Genomic DNA, 15,204 nt, shown 5'->3' with positions numbered 1-15,204 from the left:
CTTCCAACAACCACAATCCCCTCAGTGTAATTTTAACCAGTGGAGAGATTTCCCAAAATTACCATTGACTTCACTTTTGCTATTGCTCCCTGATGCTGATCCCTCAACCAAATGCTACTGTGATGCAAAGAGCACAGGATGACTCCCTCAAGCACCCTTTCAGACAGCAAGGACACAATTTTCTCAACTTTGTCCCTGTTGAATGGCAGGGCTATTTGCAGTAAGGAATTTTGTGAAATCTCCCATGGGCATTTGCATGGCAATCTGACTTAGATGACATGACTGATGATTGCTGATGATGTCTGCAACCAAATTGTATTTCCAAGGACCCTGTAACTATGATCACAAAGAGATTCAATGACCTCCCCCCACCTTAGAACTGAGAAGATTTCAATTTCACTTTCAGTTGTCGACAGGCCATGGAGTTGCACATAATTATTTCTCCTCAGATATTTCCTTAAATGTTCAATTTTGACACAGCACTGACACTCACCCTCATTATATTGAACTCTCATATCAGTTCCTCACAATCACCTATCTTAAGTTTGTTAATTCCATTATCAATGTTCATTCTTACAGCCAAGACTTCCCAATTCTCACATGGTAGAAGAATAAAAGCCATAATTCCAGGCAAGGAAGAAAACTGGAGGCTAACCTTCAGCCATTCCCAATAAAGAAGGATACCTGACTATCAACAGGATAGCTCAACTAAGAGGGCGAGCCAGTACCAGCCCATCATCAACTCTCACTGCATCATCTTTCACTCAGTTTCCTCACCAGCCAGAAATAGGCCTTCTCTCAGGATCAAAAATCCTGGGAGTAGAAGTCCTGCCTGACAACAGCTACTAGCCATTTATAGACCAGCAACTCTGTTGAATGGCAGCATCACCTATGAGGTATAATAATCACCCACAGGGATGGATCCCAGGCCAACGATGCATCGTGATGGAGGTCAAAGGGGAGAGCAGCAAGTGGGTCCCAAGCAAGAAGAGGACATGGGTCTCAGTAGCTATCTTCTCCACATTCCACTCTTTCACCGCCCTTCCCTATGTTGGATCTCTCATAGACACTGAATGTCTTTCCCAGGACCCAATCAGCAAACATGTCTGTTTGAGATAGTGGGAACTGCCGATGCTGGAGTCTGAGATAACAAGGTGTGGAGCTGGGGGGAGCGGGGTAATTCTTCAAGGTAGGCATCCTTAGAAGAGGCTTCGCAGTGGATTAAAACTCACTCAGAGTTACTAGAAACTGCCGATGCTGGAGTCTGAGATAACAAGGTGTGGAGCTGGATGATTACAGCAGTCCAGGCAGCATCAGAGGATCAGGGAAGCCTACCAGTCATCGCGGTTAGGGCCAAATTGCGAAGGCCTGAATGTAGATTGCAGTCCCTTTGGGATGATCTGGTTCCATAGGCAGGTATCGAGAAAGGCAATGTGGCTGTAGTACCTGGTTTGCTTCAGTTCATGGTTGAGCAGTTTCAGTGCTGAAGAGATTACCAAAGGGTTGCAGTGGGAGAGAGATCCACTGAGGCCTTTCTGGAGGGAGGAGGGTAACTCCTTCAAGGTAGACATCCTTACAAGAGGCTTTGCAGTGGGTTAAAACTCAGTCAGAGATAGTAGGAACTTTCCTGCTTCTCTGATACTGCCTGGCCTGCTGTGTTCAAGCATGTCAGTTCTTCCTTCCTGTCATGAATTTGATAGGAGTTGAGGCCAAAATTAGTATGGACCACATTCACCATCTTCATGGCTGACTCAATTTACCCCACCACCAAACCTGCCAAAAGGGAGAATGCAAGATTCCACCCAGATGTGAACAGGATCAAATTCCATTATGTGGATAATTGGAGCAAATTCTGGGGAAGGTGGGACCTATACAGTAAGGACGGGTTGTACCTGAACTGGAAGGGCACAAATATCCTGGGAGGGAGGTTTGCTCGAGCTATATGGGATGGTTTAAACTAGATTGACAGGGGGGTGAGGAACTGGATTTGTAATTCAGAGAATGAGGTATTCAGCCTTCCAATAGACACAACAGGGAGTGAGGTTGTTAATAAAAAAATGTGGTTGATGGAGCGAAGCTGTGGACACAGGGATGGTTTGAAGTGTGTATATTTCAATGCTAGAAGTATCAGAAGTAAGGCGGATGAACTTAGAACATGGGCTAGTACTTGGAACTACGATGTTGTGGCTATTGAAGAAATTTGGGTAACTCAGGGACAGGAATGGTTGTTGGAAGTTCCGGGATTTAGATGCCTTAAAAGAAATAGGGAGAGTGGTAAAAGAGGCGGCGGAGTGGCATTGCTAGCCAGGGCTAGTATAGCAGCTACTGAAGGGCAGTTTGAAAATGATACGTCTGCAGAGTCAGTTTGGGTTGATGTCAGGAAGAAGAAAGGAACAGTCACTTTGTTGGGGATTTTTTTACAGACCCCTAATAGTTGCAGAAAAGTGGAGGAGCGTTTTGGGAGGCAGATACTGGAAATGTGCAGAAGTCACAGAGTTGTAGTCATGGGTGACTTCAACTTTTCAAAAATTTATTGGAAACTTCTTCGTTGTAACAGTTTAGATGGAGCAGATTTTGTCCAGTGCATTCAGGAAGGATTCCTGACACAGTATGTAGATACACCAACACGAGGAGAGGCCACTTTGGATTTGGTGCTTGGCAATGAACTGGACCAAGTGTTAGATCTGTTGGAACGAGAGCATTTTGGCGGTAGCGATCATAACTCGGTTACTTTTACAACAGTCGTGGAAAAGGATAGGTACATACAGCAGGGTAACGTTTATAATTGGGGGAAGGGTAATTATAATTCTGTTAGGCAAGAACTGTGTAACATAAATTGGGAACAGATGCTGTCAAGGAAGAGCACAATAGAAATGTAGAGATTATTAAAGGAATGCATACTGCGTGTGCTTGATATGTTTGTCCCTCGCAGGTAGGGAAGATGTGGTCGAGTGAGGGAGCCTTGGTTCTCGAGACAGGTCGAACGACTGGTTAAGAGGAAGAAGGATGCTTACATAAGGTTGAGGAAACAAGGACCGGAAAGGGCTGTAGAGGGATACCAGTTAGCCAGGAAGGAGCTGAAGAAAGGGCTTAGAAGAGCTATAAGGGGGAATGAGAAAACCTTGGCAGATAGGATCAAGGAAAACTCCAAGGCTTTTTACACATACATGACGAATAAGAGAATGACCAGAGAAAGGGTAGGACCAATCAAGGATTGTGAAGGGAATTTGTGTACGGAGCCTAAAGAGATAGGAGAGGTCCTTAATGAATACTTTTCTTCAGTATTCACAACTGAGAGGGACCTAGTTGTAGGGGAGGACAGCGTGAAACAGGCTGGTAGGCTAGAGGAGGTCGATGTTAGGAATGAAGATGTACTAGGAATTTTGAGGAACTTGGAAGATAGATAAATCCCCCGGGCCTGATAAAATTTATCCAAGGGTTCTATGAGAAGCGAGGGAAGAGATTACAGGGCCTTTGGCGACGATCTTTTCATCCCCATTGTCCATGGGACCTGTACTGTGCTGTACAGTTCTATATTCTATGTTCTGTATTCTTTGTTCAAATGATGGAATCAGGGATAATAGTGGAGACTCCCCACTGGAGGGGTCAGGATGCTCTGAGGCTATGCAACTGAACACGTGCTGAACCTCAGGGGCCAATGGCAAAGAGGGCATTTCTAAAGCAATGGAAAAATGTCAGAGATAATGGGAACTGCAGATGCTGGAGATTCCAAGATAATAAAATGTGAGGCTGGATGAACACAGCAGGCCAAGCAGCATCTCAGGAGCACAAAAGCTGACGTTTCGGGCCTAGACCCTTCATCAGATGTCTGTGTTAATTCAGCATTTCCCGAAGCTATGTAAATCCAGAAAGAGATCAGACGGAGATCAGTTCTGATGAAAAATCACTGACCTGTAATGTTGGACTGGATTTTCACAGACACATAAATTCCACAAAATTCCTTTATAACCCAAGTAACATTAAGCAAAATAACTGGTAATGTAATAAAGGAAATAGTCCATTTTCAGGGTTTTTTTTAGGTGAAGTGCAGTTGAATTTATAGGCAAAGGTGCCAGGCTTGGTTCAGTGGTAACACTCTTACTTACTTTAGAGTCTGAAGGTCAGAGGATCAAGAGCCGACCAAGAAATTTGAGCACATAATTGCTGTTTGTCTGACTTTATTGTTCACAAATTAACTGTAATATTACCTATGATTTAATTGTGGCTATATTTCAAAAATACTCGATTGACAGCAAAATATTTTGATCATAGGATCATGAGAAATAGGAGGGGAAGTAGGCCTAGTGGCCTGCTGAACCTATTCAACATGCTGAGATTTTGAAAGAAAATATGTAAGTTCTGTTTATTTATTTGTTCAGGAAATAGTCATAACAGTAATCTAAACAAAAATTGAAACATGACCCACATACTGTCTCAACTGAAGTACTTAATTAAATTTCTTCATGGATTATTTTGTTCTACAATGTGCATTGTTTAATGTTTGGGTGGACAATTTAAATGTTTTAATTCCACAACAGTTATCAGTGTGAATATAAACTACCCAAGCATACCACGATATACGGTAAATAATGCTAGTCGAAGATTCATGATTATGAAAGCATTATACCATCGATAAATAATCTGTAAAATCAAAATACTGGAAATACTATGAATCTGAAATGCAAACAGAAGATGTTGGAACTACTCAGCAAGCCAGGAAGCATTAGTGGACAAAGAAACAGGATGAATGACTGGTATTTGGTGGTTTATGTGATAGGCCCATCTAGCAACAAGAGGGGTGGTAGCCATAATCAGGGGCCGCAAAGAGATCAAATTCTAATTGGACAGTCTGAAGGCTGTCATTATAGTTCCCAACTCCTGCAATCTGACTATACCATTTCTGAGAACAGCCTGATGATCAAAGGCCATCATCTCTCCAATGCTGATAATGCCATCAGAAGCAGGGCCACTGCTGATGCTACACAAGACCTGAAGAGAAGTGATGTCCTTGTAATCCAAGAGCACAGGGATGTAGGGCTGCCGAGGCCTGTCAGGAGGAGGATTGAGTTCAAAAGCAGGAGGAGTTTCTTTCCTCAAATACTTCTATATGCGCTTGTTATGTCTTGTCATTTGGGTCTCTTCATTTGGCACAGGATGCCTGAGAAGATACCTAATGACTTTCCCACACAGATCAACACCTGTGTGAATGAGGCCCTTCGGTAGTCTGAAATGGCCAAGTGGAAAGATTGATTTCGACAATTCCTAGTTTTCTACATTGTTTCACTTTACCACTCTCCTGTCATCTCTCAGCCCAGTTCGAGAGCAGTGGGGATTAAATTCTGATCAGTGTTTCAGGTCAGTAATATTTCACCAACTGATCCTAAGCAGAACAGTAATAAACAAATGTGTATGATAAATAATTGGCAGTTGATTACAGGAAGATTATGCATCCATCTTTGGAATAAGTTGTTATTTACAGAGGTGGTCAAACTGCTGTCCCTCCATAAACCTGCATTGAACTCCTGCTTAAATTTTGAACTTACCAGAGAAAAATTAATTACAGAAGTGGGAAGCATTGCAATGACAACATTTTGATATTTGTTTCAGTTAGGGAACCTCTATGTAATTAACTATTTTTGTTGAACTATCAAGATTTTGGAAATGATGTTAGTTTGTGCGGTTAGTGTTTTGCCTTTAGTCATTATTTTTATTTTCAACATTATGTGCTGTATTTTATTAGGCATTTGTGTCTTTAGTTCTGATTTTTCGATTTGTCCCTCTTCTTTTCCTTGACTTGTCAGTCTGACCCAACCTCTTCTACCTCATCTGATGATTATCCCTATGTTTTGGAAGCAAACCTGCAAGAAATGATGACCATGCTTAGGAAGGTAGTCTTGCTGGTTGATAAACAGATTCTGTTTTTTTTTCCGTTGTGCAGTTTTGTGCTTGACAAGCTTGATATGTTTGAAATAGCAGGATTTTGGTTTAACCATGAAAATCCAGCATGTTGTCACATATGGCTGAACTCATTCATTCATGAAAATATTTTTGAAATTTATAAGAAAATATTGCTAATGCTTAGGTATTATAGACTACAAGTTCACAAACATTAAGCAATTTTCTCCAGCTGCCTGCTTAATTCTGAACATGAGTTCTTGGACAGCGTAGGCTTGAGCTTGGCTTGTTTCTTTCGTGTTTAAATAAATCACATATATTGGTATATTGACTTGGTAAAACAAAATTGAGGTGTATTCAGCTTCTTTCAATTTGTGTTACAGGCAGAAGAGAGACACGGCAGCATAGAAGAACGTTTGAGGCACTTGGAGACTCAGCTTGAAGAAAAGAATCAGGAACTTCAGAGGGTGAGTTATATTAAAAAGTATGAGACAGAGGGCTGAAACCTAGATCATGTTATTTCTAGTTTTACTCATTGAATTACTTATTAAAGAGGTGCTTCTGTGAATGGTGGTGAATGGATTGTTGAATGGTGAATGGATCCCACTTGTGAAATATGCTGACTGTACCGTATTTTGAATTTAATTTGTGGCTCATGTGTATTTCTAACATTTGAGATACTTTGGCAAAACAGCTACCATGCCCGTGCGTAATTGGAAGCAAACATAATATCCTCGGTATGTGGAGCCGATTGTTCTCCAGTGCTTGGGAAAATCAATCAGCTCAGTCCCATGACTCACAAACAATACACCTGACCAATGTATGACTTTGCAAATCATTTTAGGCTCTGCATTCTGGGGTTGAGTTTGAGTGTAGTGTTCAAGTGTGTGAGATGTGTGGGTATGAATGTGGGCCAGTTAGAAGTTCTCCAATGTAGAATCCCAACACCAACAATGTTTAAACTCCTCCTTCAACTTAACCCTCTCTCCTTCACTCACCAGCAATCCTCATGTTAGCCCATTCCCCCCAAATAATCACCTATGCCACTTGTAAGCACTGGATATCGTGAATACACATTTCTTTGTTAACAATCCCATTTATATTTTTGCCTGTTTTTCTGGGATGTTGAATACCCTTGCATTAAAAGATCGCCATTGTCCATTCAATTACCAATGCCACCTTCGTGTCCCCATGTTTTTACATAGCCCCTCACCCAGTATCTCACATTCCATACATTAACAATGGAAATTGCTTTATGTTACTTTTCACTTCTCACCACTTAATAAAAGCCTTCACATCATGGATACTGAGAAAATGATGTATTTTGCAATGTGAATAAACCTGGTAATACTTGTAACACTTAGCTTGTTTCAACAGACTGGAAACCGTATCCAAGGAAACAAACAATAAATACAGCTTCTTGAAAATATTATCCATTCTCAGCTGATTGAAACATATACTTTGTTGAAACTAATTAACACTTGAAACTCAAAGTATTTTCTAATCAATGTGCTCAGCAACGTAATTACATGTCTCTGGAACGGGTGGAACTTAGAACTCAGACCTCCTGATTCAGAGATAAGGACACACCACTGCACCACAACAGCCCTGAGACTTGAAACTCATTTATGTATTGACAATGGCCTCCAGTTATTCAAACAATAGACTGCTACGTAGAAGAATACAACAGATGGTGTTGATCTCAATTTTTAAGTTACTCCTTTGTAAGTTATTTAAGAAACTTTTGTTGTGTTTTTGGGGCACTTCAGCCTTTTACTCCTGATCGTTGGGCACCCGATGCAGAGGGGTATGGGCAGATCGGAGAACCCCCTCATGGGTCTGCTGCTAGGCCTGGCCAGGCTGGCAATAAGCAGGTCCGGGCAGCAAGCTGTGGAGGGGGTCACTGGTACCAACTACCTTCCCCTCTTCCACAGTTATATTCGAACCTGGGTGTTGTTGGAGAGAAAACATGCGGTGTCCATCAGTGCTCTTGATGCATTTAGAGAGGGGTAGACGCCGCAGGGGATACTGTGCTTTATTTGTCCTTCCAATTCCATTTTGATTTAGACTCCTCCCTCTTTTTTTGTTGTTAGCATTGCACTTGACAGGCTTTGCTCAGATATTCAATTGGCAACACGTGTTTGTGGTGGTGGAGAAAATATATAATAATAAAATGTATCCACAAATCTGACTCCCTATAAAAACAATTAAAATACGCCCACAGTAATTTAGGGACGAAAAATGTAAGGGAGCACATGTTTAACTTTTTTCTAACTGTCAAAGCTGTTTGAATTTCATCAGCCAGCTCCATTTAACTCACAGTAGACAAGGTGACAGCACGGCCGAACGGGAAGTATTGGAACATTTTTCAATGCATTGTTCTGCCTTCTCCATCGGAAAAGAACTGCAAAGTCTGTGAACAAATAAGTCAGTCTGGACAAAATAAGGGATGACTTGCATTTGAAAGACAAATTCAAATGAATCACATTAAAAACAAGTCAAAGCCACCTTTTCTATAAAGGGTCTAGGCCCGAAACATCAGCTTTTGTGCTCCTAAGATGCTGCTTGGCCTGCTGTGTTCATCCAGCTCCACACTTTGTTATGTCAAAGCTACCTAAAATTGGCATTTGAGCAAATACTTTATACCCACTTGTCAAAATGTTCTAGTGGGGGAGGGGGGTGTGTGGTTCAGTTGAAGAGAAGGCTAAAAATAACAAAAAGAAGTGAGAGAGCAGAGGTACAGTGTGGTGGTGATGCCAAAAAAACTCAAAGTGTCACAGGAAGGAGTTGAATCCAAGATAACAAAGTGTGGGGCTGGATGAACACAGCAGGCCCAGCAGCATCAGATGCTCATTATCTCTGATCACAATTTTAACCTCACTGTGAAGCCTCATCCAGGATGCCTAACCTGAAGAAGTTACCCTCCTCCCTCCGGACCAACCTCAGGGGATATCTCTCCCACTGCAAATCCATCTTCAGTCTGCCTCCCCCTCTCTCCCTATTTATTTCAGAATCCTCTCCCCATTCCCCTTTTCTGATGAAGTGTTTAGGCCCAAAACGTCAGCTTTTGTGTTCCTAAGATGCTGCTTGGCCTGCTGTGTTCATCCAGCTCCACACTTTGTTATCTTGGATTCTCCAGCATCTGCAGTTCTCATAATTAAGGATCTGCCAGAGGGCTGTAATCACAATATAGTATAATTTTATGTTAAGAGCTTGAAAAAGAGCCTTTAGGCTCACAAACCAATGTCTTCAACATAAGTAAGGGCAATTAGTGAGGTATGATGCAACTCTGCTGGGAAAATAGACAAAGTAATCATGTAGATGAGGCAGAACTTTAAAAATGAATTTCATAACTCTGTGCAATAATTTCTTCTGATCAAAAAGAAGTTTAACTATCAAAACCAATGAAAATGTTGAACAATCCATTTGTTAACAATAGCAGTCAAGGAGAGAAGCAAATCAAAAACTAAGGTACGCCACGTGGTAAAAGCTAGTATAGTTCGGAGGATGGGAATTTTTCAGAAACCAGAAACAATGACTAATAAACTAATAAAGAAAGAGAAAATTGATTATAAAACTAAATTGGCAAGAAATGCAAACAAAAGCAGCAAGAGTTTCTAAGGGTCTGTAAAAAGAGAGTGGCTGAAGTGCATGTGGAATCTTTGGAGGATGAAACTGGGAATTGATAATGAGAAACAGGGATTTGGCGGACAATTTAAACCAATATTTTGAATCAGTCTTCAAGGTGGAAGACTTGATAAATGTCCCAAAAATTTCAGATAAGCACAGTTTGGGATGAAAGATTTTGGAACAGTCACTACTTTGAGGGACAAAGTATTTGACACATTAATGGGATGACTGACAGACAAATCATCAGGACTGGATGGCATACATCCAAGAGTTTTGAAGGAAGAGTCTGTACAGAAAGTGGAGACATTGATCCAAATTTTTCACAACTCACTGGATTTTGGGAGGGTTCCAACAGATTGAATAAAAATACAAATGTAACAGCCCAGTTCGAAAAAGAAGGAAGACCAATAACAGGAAACTATAGGCCAGTTAGTCTATGTGTCATTGGTAAAATGCTAGAGTTCATTGTTAACAAATAAGGCACAACACATAAGGCCAACACGAAGTGGGAGCAGGAGAAATGCCATTCAGCCCATCATGTCTGCTCCACCATTCAAAGAGAGCATGGCTAATATGATAACCTTCAAGTCCATTTTGCTGTCTTTTCTCTATAACCATTGATTTCCTTACTGATTAAACATCTGTCCATCTCTGTCTTGAATATAGTTAATGACCCAGTCTCAATAACCCTCTGTGGTAAAAAAAAGTCCTGGGAGGGATCTGATACGTTAAACAAAAACATGAGTGTAGCACTCCAGTTCGAGAAAGGAAGGAGACAAAAGACAAGAAACTATAGTCCAGTTAGTCTAACAAGGGGATGGCATAGTGATATTATCACTGGACTATTAAATCAAAGCCCTAGGTAGTGTTCTGAGGACATGGGTTCAAGTCCCACCATGGCAGATGGAGGAATTTGAATTCAAAAAAAGAAATCTGGAATTAAGAGTCTAATGATGACAATGAATCCATTGCCAATTGTTGGCAAAAAACAACATCTGGTTCACTAATTCCCTTAAGGGAGTGAAACTGTCATCCTTACCTGGTCTAGCCTGCATGTGACTCCAGACATACAGCAGTGTGATTGACTCTTAATGCCCTCTGGGCAGTTAGGGATGGGCAATAAATGCTGCCTAGCCAGTGATGCCTATATCCTGCAAACAAAAAAAGGAAAAAAAATATCCATAGATTCACTATGGTCTGAGAGAAGAAAATGCTCCATCATATTTGCCCTAAATGCATGACCCCTTATTCGGAGATTATGCCCTCTGGCCCTGTGGACTGTCACAAAGTGAAACAGCTTTACTGCATCTACCCTGTCAAGACCCTTTGGAAAATTGTATATTTCAACAAGGTCACCTCTCATTCTTCTAAATTCAAATGAGTACAGGCCCAACCTACTCAACCTCAGCTTCAGAGCTATACTATTCCATGGTCCAGTCTTGTGATTTTAGAAATTGGTTTCCAAAACACAGAATTGACTCTGACTATTCTTTTAATGAAATATCACATTTAAAATTTACTGAAATAACAAGGCATACAGCTGGATGAACACAGCAGGCCAAGCAGGAAGGCTGATGTTTCAGGCCTAGAATCTCATTTCTGAAGAAGGTTCTTGGTCCTAAACGTCAGCCTTCCTGCTTTTCTGATCCTGCTTGGCCTGCTGTGTTCATCCAGCTCTACACCTTGTTATCGCAGATTTTCCAGCATCTGCAGCTCCTACTGTCTTTAAAATTTACTGTTTTTTTCACCTAACCTAGTATTTTGGATTCAGAATTTATGAGAAAATTTATGATGTTCTGATGCAATCCTATTAGTTTTTAGTTTAGAGAGGTACAATAGGCACAATGCAAACAGTAATGACCATTGCAAATATAGAATATTCAACCCTGAAATTAAAATATATTACCAACAAATTACTGACAAGTTGCTGCCTTCAAATAAGTGGAATCAAAGTACAATGAAAATGTAAGGAAATAAACTAAATGGAAAATATGTATCCAAATGATTGCCAAGTGAAAAATGGTTTGATGAGAAATGCAATACCACATAAAAACAAATTGGTCCCGCCAAATTGCAACAAAATGTAGAATGCTACATAGCAAAAAGATTCATTCATAGTACTGGCTGAATCCAATTTGAAGAACTGACAGAATCGCCAAATGATTATTAGCACATAAATTGCTGTTTTCTTGGACTTGTCAAATAAATTGTGAAGTATAATTATTCAAGCCTGTCATTAATATTCAGTATAAATTTAAATGTTTTCCAAAACCGATTTTTAATTTTCATGCTTTAGGCCCGTCAAAGAGAGAAGATGAATGAAGAGCACAATAAGAGACTGTCTGACACAGTGGACAGATTGCTCACGGAGTCTAATGAGCGACTTCAACTGCATCTAAAAGAGCGAATGGCTGCATTAGAAGATAAGGTAATATTTTAAAGTATTTGATGTGTGTGTGTGTGTGTGTGTGCCTGCCTGTGCCTGTGTCTGTGTGTGTGTGTGTGTGTGTGTGTGTGTGTCTGTGTGTGTGGCATCCGTCAGTCTCAAGAGACCGTGGATCTGCACCTGAAGAGTTTTGATTCAGCTGCTGGTGATAGCACAGCGTCTGTTGTGGCTGTCAGGCCCACATGGGAGTGACAGTCTTGGTTGCAGCGACTACATTTGAAGACACTCTCCTCCAGTGTTGCTGTGTTGCTTTCTTTTCGTTGAGCACGCTTTTCCTCGGCGGTACTGTATTCACCTTTTTAATGTTTAATTTCAAAAGAATAGTTTAGTTTTGCAATGTTAACATAGAAATTAGTGTAAACTAGCATTAGAAATATTTGAATTCTCATCAGGCCTGACTTACTCAGCCATCCTGATTCTTGCTTAAATGACTATGAACCGTTTAATGTTAAGGGGGCACCGTAGTAGGATGCTCCAGCCAGAGGTCCTCTGCTTTGCCCTTTCCTTTTCTTTTTCCCCTTTCTGGATTTTTTTTTCAAACTTTTAACATTAAACTTATTTGGAGGGGAATGGAGAAGGCAACTCCTGTACTGGAGGCTGTCACAGGTGAATCCCAGACCAGTGTGGAATTCCCAGTGTGGAAGGCAAGTCCTGGAGACAGTGCCAGACTAGGCCGGCACAGAAAAACAATCCCAGCCCTGGCCTGCATGGAGGGGAGTTGCAGAGGCGAATCCCAAACCAAGCTGGCATGGAGAATGAATCCTGGAGGCAAGTCCTGGACTGGAGACCAGTGTGGGAAACAGGTACTAGACTGGAGGCTGGCATGGGAAGCGAGTCCCAGAGGCGAGTCCTGGACTTGATGCTGCCATGGAGAGGCAAATTTCAGACTGGAGGCCACCGCAGGGATCTAAGGCCCTTGCAAACTAGAAGCTAGGTGCTGACTTGGACCTGGGTGAAAAGGACCGTAATTTGAGTATTTTGTTTTCCCTTTTATTTATTGTTCTTTCAATTTTGTACCAAATATTTTAGTATCTATACCTGGGTACCTTGTACCTAAGATGGCGTGATAAGCGGTAACATTACAAACCTTTCATTGCATTCAGTCAAATGCACATGACAATAAAGCTAATTCAATTCAGTGGAGACCAAAATAGGGCATCCATCTTGAATGACAAAAATGAATATTCAGCAATTATTGGACAAATTTATAGATCACATCTACTAGGCAGTGTGGAATAACTGTGAAATGAGAGAAATGGTCCTTTTTGGATAAAGAAAGATAATGGACTGAATTTCACAGGGCTCCAGTGTCTCTGCTCATCACAGCATGGAGCCCTATGCACAGGAAGAACAGTTGCCTTACTTGCCTTGCATAAATCAGCACAGATCCTATTAAATTGGAATGATACAAAGACCAACAAGGCCACAAAGCAGCTTATCAGAGCTACTAAAAGGAATATGAAGGGCAACTTGCAAGGGACATCAAAATTGGCATGAAGAAATTTTATAGTTACATAAAGGGAAAGCGGGTAGTCAGGAGAAATGTTGGCCCACTATACTGAAAGTGGAGATATTGTCAATAGCTTTGTGGAAATGGCAGACGTGTTGAGTAGTTATTTTGCCTCAGTATATACAGTGCAAAAGAATAGCTTGCTGGGAGTCCAGACGAAATTAATAGTGGATCAAGGTCTCGGACGGAATAAAATCAACGTAAATAAAACATCAATAATGGGGAAGTAATGGAACTAAAATGTGCCAAATCCTCAGGACCTGACAGTTTCTGTCTGAGTGTGTAAAACCAGTAGGGAAACCCATTGTAGATATCTTAACTATAATCTTTCAGAGTTTCCTAGGTACAGGAGTTGTTTCTCAGGATTGGAAAATTGCACATCATTCTGCTTTTTAAGAACAACAAACGAAGAAAACCAGGGAATTAGAGACCAAAACAAAGTTACTGTAAAAGCTCTCTCCGTGACTCCCTTGTTCGCTCCACACTGCCCTCCAACCCCACCACACCCGGCACCTTCCCCTGCAACCGCAGGAAATGCTACACTTGTCCCCACACCTCCTCCCTCACCCCCATCCCAGGCCCCAAGATGACATTCCACATTAAGCAGAGGTTCACCTGCACATCTGCCAATGTGGTATACTGCATCCACTGTACCCGGTGCGGCTTCCTCTACATTGGGGAAACCAAGGCTTGGGGACCGCTTTGCAGAACACCTCCGCTCAGTTCGCAACAAACAACTGCACCTCCCAGTCGCAAACCATTTCCACTCCCCCTCCCATTCTCTTGATGACATGTCCATCATGGGCCTCCTGCACTGCCACAATGATGCCACCCGAAGGTTGCAGGAACAGCAACTCATATTCCGCCTGGGAACCCTGCAGCCATATGGTATCAATGTGGACTTCACCAGTTTCAAAATCTCCCCTTCCCCCACTGCATCCCTAAACCAGCCCAGTTCATCCCCTCCCCCCACTGCACCACACAACCAGCCCAGCTCTTCCCCCCCACCCACTGCATCCCAAAACCAGTCCAACCTGTCTCTGCCTCCCTAACCGGTTCTTCCTCTCACCCATCCCTTCCTCCCACCCCAAGCCGCACCCCCAGCTACCTACTAACCTCATCCCACCTCCTTGACCTGTCCGTCTTCCCTGGACTGACCTATCCCCTCCCTACCTCCCCACCTACACCCTCTCCACCTATCTTCTTTACTCTCCATCTTCGGTCCGCCTCCCCCTCTCTCCCTATTTATTCCAGTTCCCTCCCCCCATCCCCCTCTCTGATGAAGGGTCTAGGCCCGAAACGTCAGCTTTTGTGCTCCTGAGATGCTGCTTGGCCTGCTGTGTTCATCCAGCCTCACATTTTATTATCTTGGAATCTCCAGCATCTGCAGTTCCCATTATCTCTGTTACTGTAAAAGCTCAGCAGGTCTGGCAGCATCTGTGGAGGAGAAAACAGAATTAATGTTTCAGTTCTGAGGAAGGGTCACCGGACCTGAAACGTTAGCTCTGTTTTCTCCTCCACAGATGCTGCCAGACCTGCTGAGCTTTTCCAGCAGCTTTGTTTTTGTTCCTGATTTATGGCATCTGCATTTCTTCTGGTTTGAATTAGAGACTAGTTAGGTTAACCTCTGTGGTGGGGAAATAATTGAAGTTGGTGTTTAAGGATTGGATAACTGAACACCTGGAAAGTTTTCAGATAATCAAGGAGAGCCAGCATGGATTCA

At 42.0% G+C, this 15,204-nt stretch overlaps 1 protein-coding gene across 13 annotated transcripts in view; it reads left to right on the top strand.

Annotated features, from left to right (window-relative positions):
* ppfia2 (PTPRF interacting protein alpha 2) overlaps positions 1–15,204 on the top strand; it is a 418,215-nt gene that overhangs the window by 250,773 nt on the left and 152,238 nt on the right. For 10 of the 13 annotated variants that reach the window (XM_048548309.2, XM_048548310.2, XM_048548305.2 and 7 more), the window contains 3 exons: positions 5,802–5,888; positions 6,279–6,362; positions 11,822–11,953. In XM_048548309.2, coding sequence (XP_048404266.1) covers positions 5,802–5,888; positions 6,279–6,362; positions 11,822–11,953 — 303 coding nt within the window. The remainder of the gene's footprint in view (positions 1–5,801; positions 5,889–6,278; positions 6,363–11,821; positions 11,954–15,204) is intronic. The other 3 variants (XM_048548316.2, XM_048548306.2, XM_048548313.2) reach the window with 1 other exon arrangement.

The sequence above is a fragment of the Stegostoma tigrinum genome, chromosome 18 (assembly GCF_030684315.1).
Source record: "Stegostoma tigrinum isolate sSteTig4 chromosome 18, sSteTig4.hap1, whole genome shotgun sequence".
Taxonomy (NCBI): domain Eukaryota; kingdom Metazoa; phylum Chordata; class Chondrichthyes; order Orectolobiformes; family Stegostomatidae; genus Stegostoma; species Stegostoma tigrinum.
The sequence above is the reverse complement of the archived record's forward strand: the minus strand, read 5'-3'. Positions and strand labels throughout refer to the sequence as shown.